We start from the raw sequence: 15,484 nt of genomic DNA on the forward strand, positions 1-15,484 counted from the left end.
ATATATAGAGAGCGAGAAACCAAATTTCGTTTGATTAACTCAATTATTTCCATATCAAAAACACTTTCTAGCAACAAAAAATATAATATTTATTGTTTGTGTTTAAATGATCTGCCAGTGCCAGGTGGTAGTTTTCAAGTTAATGTGATATCGTCTAGACACAGAAGACGTTTTTCTGGATTTGGTGGTCTGATCTTTCTTATGCTATTTCAAAATTTCAAATAACTTTAGTGAAAATAGCCTTTTTGAGCGGCGAAAACTATTACAAATTATTTTTTAAGGTTATTGAAGCTGTAGCATGACAAATATTAGATTCTTCTTGCGGTGGTTGATTTCTTGCAGTTGTCTGGATTTTTGTGTAAACTTCACTAAAAGCGAAGAAGTCATCGGACTAAGAAATAACTTATTCATTTCTATCATAATTAAACACTGTAAATAAACCTCCTGGTGGTCGCCCGAAACGAATGGAAAGGAAAACACCAAATGAATATACACATTGTATTCAAACTAATTGAAAACGACAAACCAAAGAAAATCAGAATAACGTTGTTTTTTTATAGAAATTCCGTCATGAAAAAATGTATTTTTCATTCCTAAATTTATTTGTGCTATTTAAGTGCTTTGTGTATGGATTTGCAGTTTTTAGTTCTTACATTTCAAGTTCTTAGCGTTATTAAAGTGCCACCTCGCGAAAAGCATATTAATAACCCACTTAAAGTGCGTTAGATTCAGTGCTATTTGTCACTTTATTTCAGAAGCTTTTACCGTAATTGCAAAGTTGAATACGTCTCTTTTTTATAAAAGTACTTCGTGCTTCAACGCAGATATATGCAAATTGTACACATGCATAAGCCGAGATGTTATATTTTTTAGTTTGTTCCCATGTTACTTATTATTTATTTCACATCACTGTCAAATTTTAATACATTTTACAACACAACATATGTATTTTTTGTTATTGTTGAATAGAAGGAAATCACATCTCTGCTTTTTATCAACTTGTTCTCCATTATACCTGAATATATTGTACTCTTGAATGACTATTAACCATATTATAATAGTTATGCCATTCAAATATATCTTGAAGTTTTTTTCTCTTATATCTGTGATCATATAATGAATGTTTGTCAGATAAATACAGTCACCTAAAGCCGAGCACAGAAATCTCGTGTATGTTCGTTATTCACAACCACTGTCTTTGATGTTCTCATGCTCAGTCTACTTGTGGAGAACCTGTTTGAATTTCCACGGACTACTGAAGTAAATGGTGACATACAGCCATGTAAAATGAGCATTTTACACTGGTCCCTGAATTTTCTGCCTGTCATACAATATAAAAAGAAATTGATGCTATGATTCACGTACATTAACATTTCTGCAGACGTACTGATTAATTTCCGTTTTGCAAATATGGCATCGTCGTCATTATCGGCTTCGTCCGAAAATGATGTAAAGATTAGAACTAGGTTTGTAGGTAATGTAGTGATAAGGAAAGTGAATGACACCACTAGTAACGTAAACGTTATTCTTTTGCTAGCCTCTCCTTGCTTCCTGTTTTGATTACTGACACCGTTTCTGTTCCGCAAAGACGATTGTTGTCTTAAAACATTACGTTTTTGTCTAGCTGAAACTATGTTCTTAATTATGAAACTATTAAAAAGCATAATAATTAGGAAAGGCACGAAAGAATAAATCCCAGCATCCACCCAGGGCCACATATCTTCCACCAAACGAGTGAAGAGTTTTCTAGCATGACACTTTGAAATCACAGTCTTTCCAAAACTATAATGGTGTAATTCCACAGACCACAGAAAGTGGCCATTTACTACGATAAACAGTGCAATGATAATCAGTATTGATATGCGGGCATTCCTCGCATTGCACAGTCTCGGGGCCCGGAGCGGAAACATCACTACTATAAGTCTCTCAATAGTTACTGCTACAATAAGCCACACTGACACATCACTGCTCACATAGCCGAGAAAAATACCAACCTTACACAATATGTTGTTAGTGTCTACAATATCTGTCGTAAATTGTCCAATCCAAATTCTTAATAATCCAATATATAACACAAGTAAATCCACAAGTGCCAAAGCACTAAGATAACTATACGTTGATGCCTTCTTAACGTTTTTAAACAAAATACAAAACGAAAATATGTTACCTATGGTTCCTATTGCCAACAAAACTGGTGGTACTATCAGTAATATGTGTCTATGCGCCACGTACTCGTCATAAACCATTAATGATTTCTCATACGCGCGAACATACATGTTGCTATTGGAAATTTACCTTTCTAATTCTATTCAGTACGAAATAATTTAAATAACCGGTGTTGAAATCTGACAGGCATACTCGTCCGCTCGAAGAACTAGAACCATGTTTATTGATAATCTTTTGAGTCACATATACACAGCCAACTAGTTTTAATTCTCACTCGTGTATATTTGCAAAATGATAAACAAGTGCTTCTGGGTAATCTTCAAATCGTACCCAGTAAGACGACTTTAGGACATCACCATTTCCAGACTTAACATAAATTTAATGTTTATTTAACCATTACAGTTCATATATATTTGATGTTATTTTTCCATAGCGGTCCGTCCGAATTCATGACAATTTTTCAGTCTGAAAATAGAAAAAGCTTTGAGTAAGTTTATGTAAGTAAATTGAAAACTTCTGGAAAAGGATGAAAGAGTTCAGTTCTGTCGACAGTTTTAAATTTATGTTAATTTATGTTTATCTTTATTTATACGGATACAGGAATAAAATCAATATTAGATCAATTTCATTAACATTATTCTCTCAGACATTTCATATATTGATCAGTAGATGTATTGACATAAACACATGTTCATTAATATTTCAAGAGTTGCATAAATCATGTTAAAATATATGTAGTTAACCTTTTGACTTATATTACATATTCGTTAATAGAACCTAGACCTAAATATTACGGGCGCTTAAAAATATCAGTTTGTTTTTTACTGTCAAACGCAAACAATTCTGAAGACTTAACAAATTTTCAAGTATCTGACCTGGCATGCGCATATGTTGCGTTTAAATTCAGGTGACAGTACAAATACATGTTTCAGTTAATATTTGTATTCCGAATGTATCTGTGAGGGCAACAGAGGAATTTATCTGAAAATGACTAAAATTATAACTTCGCGATAACAGCTTAAAGGGAATTCCTATAGTTTTTATGCGCATCTTTCAGCGCAGCCGACACTTTCTATTGAAAACTGAACTGAAGTCAACATTTGTTGAAACATGTGACAGACATCTTAAATATGAGGAATCTTGAATGAAATAACATTTTTTGATAAGTTTTATCAGTAATCAAATGTTGATACTGGTTTATATTGTATTGACAAGTATCATGCCTGACAGGTATCTTGCTATTTTTGTGGTTGTGTTTTCACATCGCATTTTAGTACAAAGACAGTGTTGTTCATATAATGTAAGATAATTGACTAAGTACTGATAAGACAATATCACCTTTCAGATTATTTAGTATTCAATTATAGAAAGAATTAAGAATTTTTAAAACTTTTTTTTAACTTTTAGCAGAATCTTACATAAAATTTAGCCTGGCGACCCATACATTTTTAGCCATTTTTATGCTCACAATACAATTATCTATATACAAGAAAAACAGGAAAAAATTCTATGAAAGAGTTTTTTCAAAATTAAAAAAAAATATTCTTCACTATGGGTATTTTTCATTGAAAAAAGTTCACAAAAATAAAGATGAAACAATATTTTTTTTTCATTTGTACCCATTATTGTAAGGATGGAGTATTACAAATATGAGTATGATATCAAATAAGTATATAATAAAATCTGTAAAAAGACAAAAACCCGTATTGTGCTGTCTTGATGTATATTTTTGGTTGGTATTTATAAAAAAGCAGAAAACCGTGAAAATGTTGAAAAACCGCTGGCAGTTTCAGCAGCAGTGGGTGTGTTCAAAACAAGTTTTCACAAAAACAAGCCTGGTGACCTATTGTTTTTATTTGTTCATTGTTTTCAGCACAAATTTTCCTATCATATATGTGAATTAAGAAAAATTCTATGTAAGGAAAAAAACTATAGGAATTCTGTTTAAGCAATATAGAATTTATTACACGGATCATCTAAAAAGTCATGCATTCTCTACGAAGACAAACTAAAATTTTAATCCACACTGACCTAACTATCCTGTTTTATGAAATAACTTTTATTACAATATATATATATATATAAAGAACAATAATATATATATAGGAAGGAGTTTGTTTTTTGAGTATTGCGATTTTATTGTTCTTTTTATACTTTCTGCACTGTATTATTTACACAAAAGATTGACTTATATGTGTATGCATGATGAATTTTTGTTCGGGTAATTTAAAACGTGTTTATTAACGTAGTAAATAATAATAATAATAAAAATAATAATAATAATAATATAAAGTATGATAAGTTCAAAGAATAAAAATCGTCACCATAATCATAGCAAATATTATCATAATGATAAATAATAAAATGATATTTCATATCTAGAAATAGTTAAAAAGATAATGCTCAGTTTTTTATGGAAGATATCCAAATTATATATATATTTGATGATTAAGGTGACGTATTAATTCCGCGGCATGTGATAATAATGCAGTAAAACATTTGGGTATGTAGGACAGCCTTAGCTTCTAGTCTTTGTAAAAAATTATAATAGGTAAGACATTTTAATCCTTTTAGTGACGTTTATATTTTTGTTTTCATAATGCAGCAATCAATAATGTTTTATTTGATAAAATATTCTTAGAAAAAGTGTCCAAAAGATATAATTATAGTTTTATATAAAGTTTCAAAATATAATAAAATCTAACCTTTGAACAATGTCATATTCCATTAAGATGTTATTATTCTTTTATATCCAACAATCGCAAGTCAGTTATATAAAGAATTAATCTATCTTCAATTTGTCAAGAAATCTTATGATTCCAAAGAATTAGGATGTTTGCTTTTAACAGAGAAACCAGCAGCTCTTTACATAAGCTTGTTGGCAAATATTGGATATTTCACTAGACTACGTAGCAAGCTTTTTCATCATTCAGTATCAAACATTCGGATACAAAACTTAAAACGTTTTTCCATATGTTTCTTATGAGTACTCTGTTAATATACCAAGCTGTCTGTTTTTTTTTTTATTCGCAAAAGCTTATTTATCTACAAGTCTCACATGATTAAATTTTAGGTATCGATACTTTTTGAAAATCATAGCATGTTTACCATACTTGTGTAATCTATTCTTAGGAGTACTGACTAACAAACAAACAAACAAACAAAACACATTCTGCTGGTGCAGCTATAATATTGGACATTTCTCTAGGCAAACTAGAGAGCACATTCAGCTTTCAATGCCCATCATGTCCAAAATTTTACTTTGTTTTTATAGTAAAGAGAAAGTAGAATACCACAGGTTGTCCAACATGACATAAACGAAAATGGTACAGGCTCGGTTTGATTGAGCCTATCCATGGACGGTAGTGGAAGCAATACATGACCTCTTCCCCCGGGTTGAGCAAAACTCAACATTTACACATGTAATAAATACCAGAACATAATTTTGAGACATCCGAGGATGTATTTATACACCAGTGCATATTGATCCTTAATTGATGCAATTCCGAGAAAACCATGAGCAGAAATAAAATCGATATGTTTCATAAATGCATTTGTTTACAAGCGTTTCCTTCATCGACGTAGCACTAAATGAACAGTAAACAATTAATTGCCATGCACAACCGACTTTACTTTTTTAACTGCAGGAGAAGAACTATCATATAATGTGACTAAAGATTGCAGTGATTGCAAAGTTAAATACACTAATAAGGGTCGCACCAGGTGTCTGTGATTTCAGTCACTACTAATTTAGGTGATTATGAGCTTTTGGACATTTATGGCACGGTATCAGTGAATGATCTCGTAATAAGGGTATTTTAGCATTTAATCTATGCGCATTCAATATCATAATGTTTATTGTAATATATCTATGATTGTTGTATATCATTCACAGACATATACTCTTACAAATGAAGTTAATTTAAAAGTGAGCATTATACACGTACAGAAAAAAGGTTTTAACGTTCTAAGCAGTAAGTTAATCAAAGAGTTTAGTAGTTTGGGAGTAATCCGCCTTTTATTTTTTCATCTCTTCAAAGGTTCGTCATCAAATTAATGGCAAGTTCATAATTTTAAAAAAGGTTTCAAATATGTGATATAAATCTATATCTGATACTAATCTCATTTTGGTAATGAGGACTGCAAAATTTCAAAGATATGCTACCTAACGTTATACGTTTATAGCAAAATCGTGTTTTAAGACTGTAAAACACGATGAGCCGTTATACAATGTACGTCGGTCGTAATAATTTTACGAGGGCGCAGCCCAAGTATAAGTACTTCGAACGACGTATAACCGCCTGAGTGTATAAATAGTGTTCAAACACGGTTTTGCTATTAATTATTTCGATTCTAATGTTTTTTATAGAAAACAAAAAGAAAGTTCACTTTTGCAATAAAGTGGCCTAAAAATAAGTCTGTAATTGAATTAAATTTTCAAATTTTTCAAATTTCCTTGCATAAAAAGTATTCATTAAAAAAAAAATAAAAATAAACATTCATAAAAATAATCTGATGTTACGGATATGGAAATGCTTCCTTCTTTAACCAATTTTCTCAAACAAGTTTGAAATTTCGAAATGAGCACAACTGTCGACCACAATCATTAAATGATCCTGAACTCTGTGAAAGAAGCTGAACCAGTGGTCAACATATTTTATGGTCCTTGAGTGTGAGTACTGAAAACATGCCTATATGATGTAAATATGGCAAAAAAAAAAAACTAAAATAAAAAACAACAACTCATTTTCTCAAATTTCTGTGATTGAATCAATATTTAGTGACATGTTTTGAACAGAATAATGAATTTGTGTCTGAAATTATCATTTACTATCGAGTATAAACAGTATGGCAGCAAACACTTTTCCAATTATAATCAATTTGAACATTTTCCTAATTAAGCGAACCTTGTCGTTTTCATCTAAAATTATTATCATATATTTGCGTTTTAGATATAAATTCCTTACCTTTTATTAAAGCTAAGAAGTTTGTATTATTTTCCACACGAACTTTCATGCTATTTTCATCCATAACCAACAACAATGGTGGGAGTTATGCTCCATATACATTTAAAAAAAAAAAACATCTTTCGATTTTGCCAAACTGGGTCTGGTAGCTTTTGTAAACCAGTATATCCGTACAAATGTAGAAAGACTGATCTTTCCAAGGCCGAGTGACAAAAGTCGCTATTAATCTCACGGTATGTCTGGTTGGTGTCATCATTATATTGGATATTTCTCAAAACTTATTCACGGGCATTTTCATAGCACAGATTTTGGCGGATTATAGAAATATTAGAATGAAATATAGCTGATATTTTCACAGCGAAAATTATTAAATATAGCTTTCATATGTAAGAAATTGCATTTAAATAAAAAACTGTATAACACATAAATATTTGGAAATTCTTACCTAAGTTACACTTCAATAAAGACAAAGACGAACACGATTACTACATGAACATAAGTTATTCATAAAAACTATACATCAGTTTTCCTCACATGAACATTGTAAAGTCGTGCAGTTGCGTCATGATGTTAAGCGTCGCGTCATGATTTACGGGTGAAAAAAGTAAAAAAAAAAGAGTTTACACCATTCCAAAAGCTTGAAATGAAATAAAATATGTCTGTTTTACATAAAAGAACACAATATATTTTGTTGCTGAACAACGATTGTGAAAATATTACCTCTGGTGTTAATTCGGTTGAAGACGTTTCTGATTTACACTGAAACAAACTAATATTCTTTACCTTCCTTTACCATCGTCAAAATCAGAAATAAATCAGCTTGATCCTTTCTTCTTGTTACAAATGTAATGTTCAACTAAACGCGCTAAAGCTTTTCTAGTTATCTCTTAGACGGTACATGACGTCATAACAGTATCTTCTTCGCAAAGATTAGGGTAAATATCAATCTGAAACATCAAGTGGGAAGTCAGTTTTCTCATTTCTGCATTGAAACAATGTCTTCATTGTCAGAAGTAAGGTCAAAGATTAAAACAAACCTTATTACTTCTGGTAATCGAGATTAGAAAGTAATGCAACACAATACGCTCTCTTGGTTTTATTTATTTATTGTTATTGCAAGGGAATTTTTACATTATCAGGCAGGGCTTCTGACCAGCAAGACCGGATGTCTACAACTTTAATTGAATCTGGTCTCAACAATATCTGTAGTGACGAACATCAGGATTAAGTCATCTTGCATTCTTTGCAAAAATATGTATTTATCTTTGACAGATACCTGGTCTTACAAGTGCAGCAAATACCATTTACAATTTTGTCTGCCTTGCAATAAATAAGATAAAAATATGTTAAATTTATATCGAGAAATGTGCATCAGCTCTGCATTAGAAATATTGCATTTATTTGAGAATGTAAGTAAACCCGTAACAGAACTTCGGCACATGTGTCAATGCTAAAGCTAATGCTGTTTACCTAGACTTTTGCATTGAAGGATATATATATAGAACAAGAGTGCCAGAATGTCACAATATACGCCCGTCATAGCAACTTTCTTTACACTAGCACCTGTATTTGCAAATGGAATTTTAATTCTGTGGTTGTGTAGTAATTTTCTAAATCCACAACAAAACTCCTTACCAGGTAGAGATACCTTAAAATACACCTACAATTTGAAAGTAACATCTATGTTGTACCAAAGAAAAGTGGTCTTGGTTTTTCCCTATGGCCAATTATAAAAAAGTTACAATATAAGTTACTTATAGTTACAACGAAGGGAAGTTAATCTAAAAAAAAAAAAAATTAAAAAAATCCTAAGTCCATACAAAAATCCTGACCAGGTAGAGATAGGTCAAAATACACCTCAATATTGGATATAACATACATGTTGTACTACAGAAAAGTGATCTCGATTTTTCCCTACTACTAGTAATAAAAAGTTACAATATAAGCTATTTATAGTTACAACAAAGGGAAGTAATTCTAAAGAAGGGACCTGCGCATGACATTCCGTCTCATAATGGTGAACAATTGTACCAAGTAACATCAAAATCCCTCCATGCATGAAGAAGAAATGCTCCGGACAAAGTCATTCTTGCATCTGACCTTGTGTGACCTTGACCTTAGACCTAGAGACCTGGTTCCTATGCATGACAACCTCACGTCTCATAGTGGTGAACATTTGCGCCAAGTTATATCAAAATGTCTCCATGCATGTAGAAGAAATGCTCCGGGCTAAGTTTTCATTCTTGTATCCTTTGACCTCTAAGTGTGACCTTGACCTTAGACCTAGGGACCTGGTACTTGCGCAAGACACTCCGTCTCATGATGGTAAATGATTGTGTCAAGTTACATTAAAATCCCTCCATGCATGAAGAAGATATGCTTCGGACAAAGTCATTCTTGAATTTGACATTTGACCTCTAAGTTTGACCTTGACCTTAGACCTAGGGACCTGGTTCTTGTATGCGACACTCCGTCTCATGATGGTGAACACTTGTGCCGAGTTTCATCAAAATTTCTCCATGTATGAAGAAGATATGTTGCGGACAAAGTTTGTGGACGCCGCCCGCTCAACCGCCCGTTCGCCCGCCAGGAGCGTTCTCATAATACGTCCCGTTTTTCAAACGGGCGTATAAAATGACGTAAGAAAACGTAGATTTTAAAAATACATGTAATGAAATGCAATACATACTTTGTAATAAAACCTATAAGAAGATCTTTTGGAAGAATAGCCTTCGTTTGACTGGGTCTGTATAATACGACACCCCTCTCGGTAACCAGTTTTGATTTAAGTGGAGAGAAACAAGGACAAAAGTCCAACAGGGAAAGCCACAGTCAAAAACACGTAGTCAACCATAAAACACTCCACACGGAAATACGGTATGTGAAACTGTACACACGTACACAGTGTCTGAGGACATGTATACAATGACACAAACGAACGCAATGATAACAAATAAGTAATAAAGAGACATGAAAACATGAAGAAGAAACACTGCAAGGTAGTGCATTGGAACGGTCAGTAACAATATCACCATAGGGAAGTTCAAAATAATTTACTGGCACCAAACCTCACTCTTTAAATCATGTTCCTATAAAACAAAACATCGTAAATAAATTACTCCCTCCTAACACATTTAACAGTAACTACAGGTGGGCCCATTTAAAACAAAATATGCTCATGTAAATATTTATATATAAAATCTTACGTAACCGTTAACATATATATTTCATGACATTTAAGAGGCCAGAGATCCGAGGAAATGCCATTTAGGACAAGACGGAGCATGCCATGGGACAAATATCAACCCAGTCTGTGCCAAGAGGGACATTTAAAAGGTGTAGAGACCCACACTATAAAAAGGCTGAACACTAAACATTTAGTGTGTCTCAGAACAATACGGTAATAGCCTCTAGCAATAAAACTTTGATTCTAATGAATAATAGCTTGAAATGGCTACGCCAAAGAACTTTTACGAAGTTTGTATATCTCATCTCCATTAAGATTACTTTTGAATTTAATCATTAATTAGGAATAACATTGATAGAATTTAGCAAACATTTTACGAAGTTTATAATTACAGCTGGAAAAGCTTCAGAATAATCGCAATATTACGTAGATTGAAGTCTTCAAACATAACTTCGGGCTCTGGCAACTGCCAGTAGCGGAGAAATATTAACCCCATAAGATGTGGCACGATGTTATCATGTATTTCCGTACATATAATACCATTATTGATGAGGAAACATAAATTTAAGAAAAGAAAAACACAATGGTATAATCATGTTAACATTAATCTAACAGAAGCTGTCTAGGATATGTATTATCTATTATAATTGTAAAATTGAAAAGACGACATAATCCCAAAAGACCAGAAAATATACCAATACTGAATCCAAGTACGATAGTAATAAAAATAACATCCGTCAGGAGAAGGACAATATAAACACGTTATGGAAGTTAACAGTCCCTGACGATTCAGTTAGTACTGATTGAGGTCTTTGTGAGCTTTCAATCTTTTATCACGCAACATTGGTAGGAAGGTCTTACTTTGGCCTTATCTCTACAGATAAGAAAACTCTAAAATGTAATTAATTGAAACACGTCAGTGGAATGAGCATGGACATCAGTCTGATTGTTCTGTATCACAGAAATAGCAACAACTCTGTAAGAAGAAGAGTTCTTCCCATACCATTTCTGTGTTTTATGGAACACTATATTCAGACAGAAATAATGAAATAGATATCAGATGTGTTATAAGGTAGACGTTCCATAATGAATTCGGCTATCTCCATATAACATCGCCTAAACTCATGCGGAATGATTCGCATACTGGTATTTCTCTGCCAGGAGACTTTACTTTACACCTAAACTCATGCGAAATGCTTCGCATACTGGTTCATACTGCTATTTCTCTGCTAGGAGACTTTCCTTTACACACAGGGATACAATTCGTAACTACTCCAGTGCAAGACCATGTGGCGACCGCATCGGTTTCGGAAGAAAACATCTTAATAAACACAGAATTATTCTCGCCAGTCGGGTGTTATTGTGGATCATAAATATTGAACTTTACATCTGTGTAATGGGTTTCCTTCTTGTCACATGAAAAATAATGATATGAAAATATGTCAGTCTCAGTGGGTGAAGAGAAGGAAGGAGGCTTGTTGTCAGGGCTAAAGTCGTGCAAGTTTTTATGGCTTGGAACCTATACAACTAACGATACAGCACTCGTTCGCGAGATACAAAAAAGCCTTGGTGGATTTTTGTATGTAATGTGCCAAAATAGTGAGTGTATGTAGAAAAACTGAATGCCTTATGGAAAAGCTCATGGAGAGGAGAATACCAAACTTGGAACATGTAATTACTTCAATTCAATTCAATTCAAGTCAAATTTATTCAGGCATAAGATCATAAAACATTATATAAAACTAATGCAATAAAAATACATGTATACACTAGCTAATATAGATTAAAATGCGTTGATTAGATTATTTAAAACATCTTAAAATAGATATGCTAATTAATAAATGATTACATCAAGTATACTTTATGATTTATTAAATAGAATAAAGATGTAAAATTAATCACTTATTTCCAATGGGGTCCCAATTTTCCACTACTGATAACATTTGCCCAGCCCAGTAGTAATACATAAATTTGATGTAAAGGAAAATAGTTTGTTGATGCAGAAAATAGATATCATCATGAAAGAGTCTAGCCATCCGATAACCGGAAGCCTAGCCTGAAAGATGACATGTTGCGGAAGGAATGGAATTGCGTATTTCAGCCGTGCAGAGCAGTGTACCAGCTTAATTTCTAGTAATGAGTGCGAGCACGCAAACCAAGAGGTGACTTTTCGAGCTCCAAAGATGATGTACTATAGAAAATCAGAATTTCTAGAATTTTCGTTTGCATGCAGCATTTCACAGGTATGTGTTTAATTGAAATTATGTTGTGTTCTGTTTCGAATTACATTTTCCTGGTTAATGATTTTACTATTTTCACTTTCGTATTACTGCTTGATTACGAGGGGCTCAAGCTGTATTTTTACAGCCGCTATGAAATCAGTGTAGCAAGTTCAAGTATGAAAATTCACTTTAAGTGACAATTTGTGGCGCATTATATACTGCTAGTGAGGAAATTGAAGGACATTGAATTTCACAATAATTATTCATATCTTAATATCTCTTTCATCTACATTTATCATATGCTTGAATCTGTAAGATATTTCGATCTTGGTTTACTCATGCCTTTTTTTTTGTTTATAGTACACAATACATGAGTTGTGCTTTTATTTTTATAGTTCAACGTGAAGAAGTGAGAGTTCATCAGTTAAAATAAGTAAGTTTCATTTTCAACATATTTAAAAATTAACATAGACATAAGCCTTGCTCAGATTAATTCTAGGCCGCAATTAACATAAAATGTAAACGCATAGGAAAATAACACGTTAGAATAGCTTTTTCACCATTCATGTTTGTATCTTAAAACATACCGGTAAAACTTTTGTGAGACTTTAACCAGTAACTAAGAACAGAAGTTATGAGTTTGAATGCAAATCAGATATGTGTTATTTTAAGTGTTCTTTAAAACAATAGTAGGCTGAAAAATTACCCAGGGTGAAGATACATAAATATGGCAATATTGTTTGTATGTTATATATTTATTACATGACTCCTTATATAAATCGTATGTCCATAGGTTGGGCTATATTTTAAAACTAAAACTGTGAAAAATAATTTCAGATGTCATGTAATAAAGCATTTATTGAATGCCTTGACAGTCGCTTTTCAAAACTATTCGATTTTCGATTTTTGACCGGCATTCCATTCAAACAATGCTTTTAGAAATTAACTTTCACTGTTTAGTTTTCAAATTTAGAACATTCTATGAGCAGGCGATTTATATAAGGAGTCATGTAAAAGAAAACTTCCTCATCATCCCTTCAGGCAAATGTGGAAGCAGGGCTGTCCCCAGGGAAAGTCATAGAATATATGTAAAAACAAAGCAGGTGGAGCGCAAAATACATTCCATCGGCAAAACGAAGGCGCTTTATTCTGAAACAAGAAAGGTCACTACCCAAAGGCCATGTGAAAGTTTAGAAGGGCAGTCATATGAATCAGGTAGATTTATTTGGCATTGGAATTTATATTGCACTGATGAAGCATTACTTCAAAACATTAATACTCTCCTGGCCTCAACTTTTCATGGGTAAAGGAATGACAAATTAAATATCCCATAAATTCCATGCGTTTGCGACTCCAAACCTGATACATTCAATTATAAACCATGATCATGTTAACGCCGGTTATAGTACTAGAAAAAATGTCCGAACTGTAACTAAACTCAACATGAAGTTTTATTGCTGATTTTTTAATCTTAAGTAAAGTATACAATACAAGACAAAAGTCATCAAAAGAAATCCAAGCCAAATTCTTTAGATTTTAGCTGATGTTTAAGGGCAGCTTTTAGATTTTAAATTGAAACAGAAACTGAAACTGAATAATTTGATTAAAAGCCTATTTCTATGCAATGGCATATTCAGTGGCATTGTTCATATTAATAATGATAACAGTAATAATAATTACAACAATAATAATATAAATAATAATAATAATAACAATCATAACAGCCTTATTTAAACAAAATGTCATGACCCTGAGGTTATTTTACCTCTATTGCGAATACCAGTGCTTAAAGCCTTACATGGTACGCCCAGACGGGCTGCATATAGAGGTTTTAACCGCACGGTAAATGTGCTATCACAGATTATTCGAAAAAAAGAAATACTACACACTACCCTACCAATAGAGTGTACCAACAATTACGTTTAATTAAACAAACCTTGAAAATATAAATGTTGAAATGTAAAACCTTTTACAAAAAAAATAAAACTATCATCTGCTGCTATCGCATATAAAACAGGTATCAAAACGTTTAGAACAATGACACGAAGTCTCTGAAATACAGTGTCTTAAGATTTTTTAATGTGTCAAGTGTTTTACATTTTTGTAGTTCTACCGGCAGTTCATCCTACAGTTTTTGACCAGTAGTACAGAAACTTCTATCATTGAATGTTTTGCACTTGTTGTATGGAACAACATAACGACCTACAAAATTTTCTGACGACCTCAAACCTTGTCTACTAGGAGTATACTGTGTAAGCCACTCTGTTAAGTACATTGGTGCTCTGCCAATGTGACAGCTATACATGAAAGACAATAACTTGAACTCAGTCCTTGCTTGCTTTCAACGGCAACCAATGTAGGTCATAAAATGCTTGATTTTCTTCTGTTAAGGACAAGTTTTGTGCACATGTTTTGAATACGTTGCATCTTACGCACCTCACCGGTAGCTACACCATATATTATGACATCAAAAAGGGTTCTAGCATAGGTGAGATACAACCACGGACCAATGCATCTGCCTTGGGGAACACTGCATTTAAGATAGCGGTCGGATGAATATGCATTGTTGATATTAATATTACAAGTACGCGACCTTAAGTAGGAGTCTACCCATTGATGAGCTGTTTCACAGACACCATACTGTGCTTTTAGGACATCTGTAAGAATGCTGTGGTCGACAGTGTCATATGCCGCCCTGAAGTCAATCGCAAGAAAGGCCGTGACCTCTTTTCACCATACCACTTAGAAGATCGTTAAACAACCGAAACAGCGCAGATTCACAAACATTTCACAAAGCATTGCAAATTTATCTACAATAAAATCAATTAAACAAAATGTTAGTATCGTTTCTTTATTCCTATGCATGCGTCGCATAATAAAGCAGTTCAAGAAGCATAAATATTTGTAGTAACTGTTTATAATGTCGAGCAAATATTGATATT

At 32.8% G+C, this 15,484-nt stretch overlaps 1 protein-coding gene across 1 annotated transcript; it reads right to left on the reverse strand.

Annotated features, from left to right (window-relative positions):
- Positions 1-484: 484 nt before the first annotated feature.
- LOC123550051 (G-protein coupled receptor daf-37-like) lies at positions 485-2,622 on the reverse strand. Its single transcript, XM_045338487.2, has one exon. The coding sequence runs from the start codon at positions 2,274-2,276 to the stop codon at positions 1,146-1,148; it is 1,131 nt and encodes a 376-aa protein (XP_045194422.2). The 5' UTR covers positions 2,277-2,622; the 3' UTR covers positions 485-1,145.
- Between the last annotated feature and the right edge of the window lie 12,862 nt (positions 2,623-15,484).

Source organism: Mercenaria mercenaria, chromosome 6 (assembly GCF_021730395.1).
Source record: "Mercenaria mercenaria strain notata chromosome 6, MADL_Memer_1, whole genome shotgun sequence".
In the NCBI taxonomy this organism is placed as follows: domain Eukaryota; kingdom Metazoa; phylum Mollusca; class Bivalvia; order Venerida; family Veneridae; genus Mercenaria; species Mercenaria mercenaria.

Coding starts and splice junctions, on each gene's coding strand:
- LOC123550051 (XM_045338487.2), bottom strand. CDS start 2,276: ATGTATGTTCGCGCGTATGAGAAATCATTAATGGTTTATGACGAGTAC.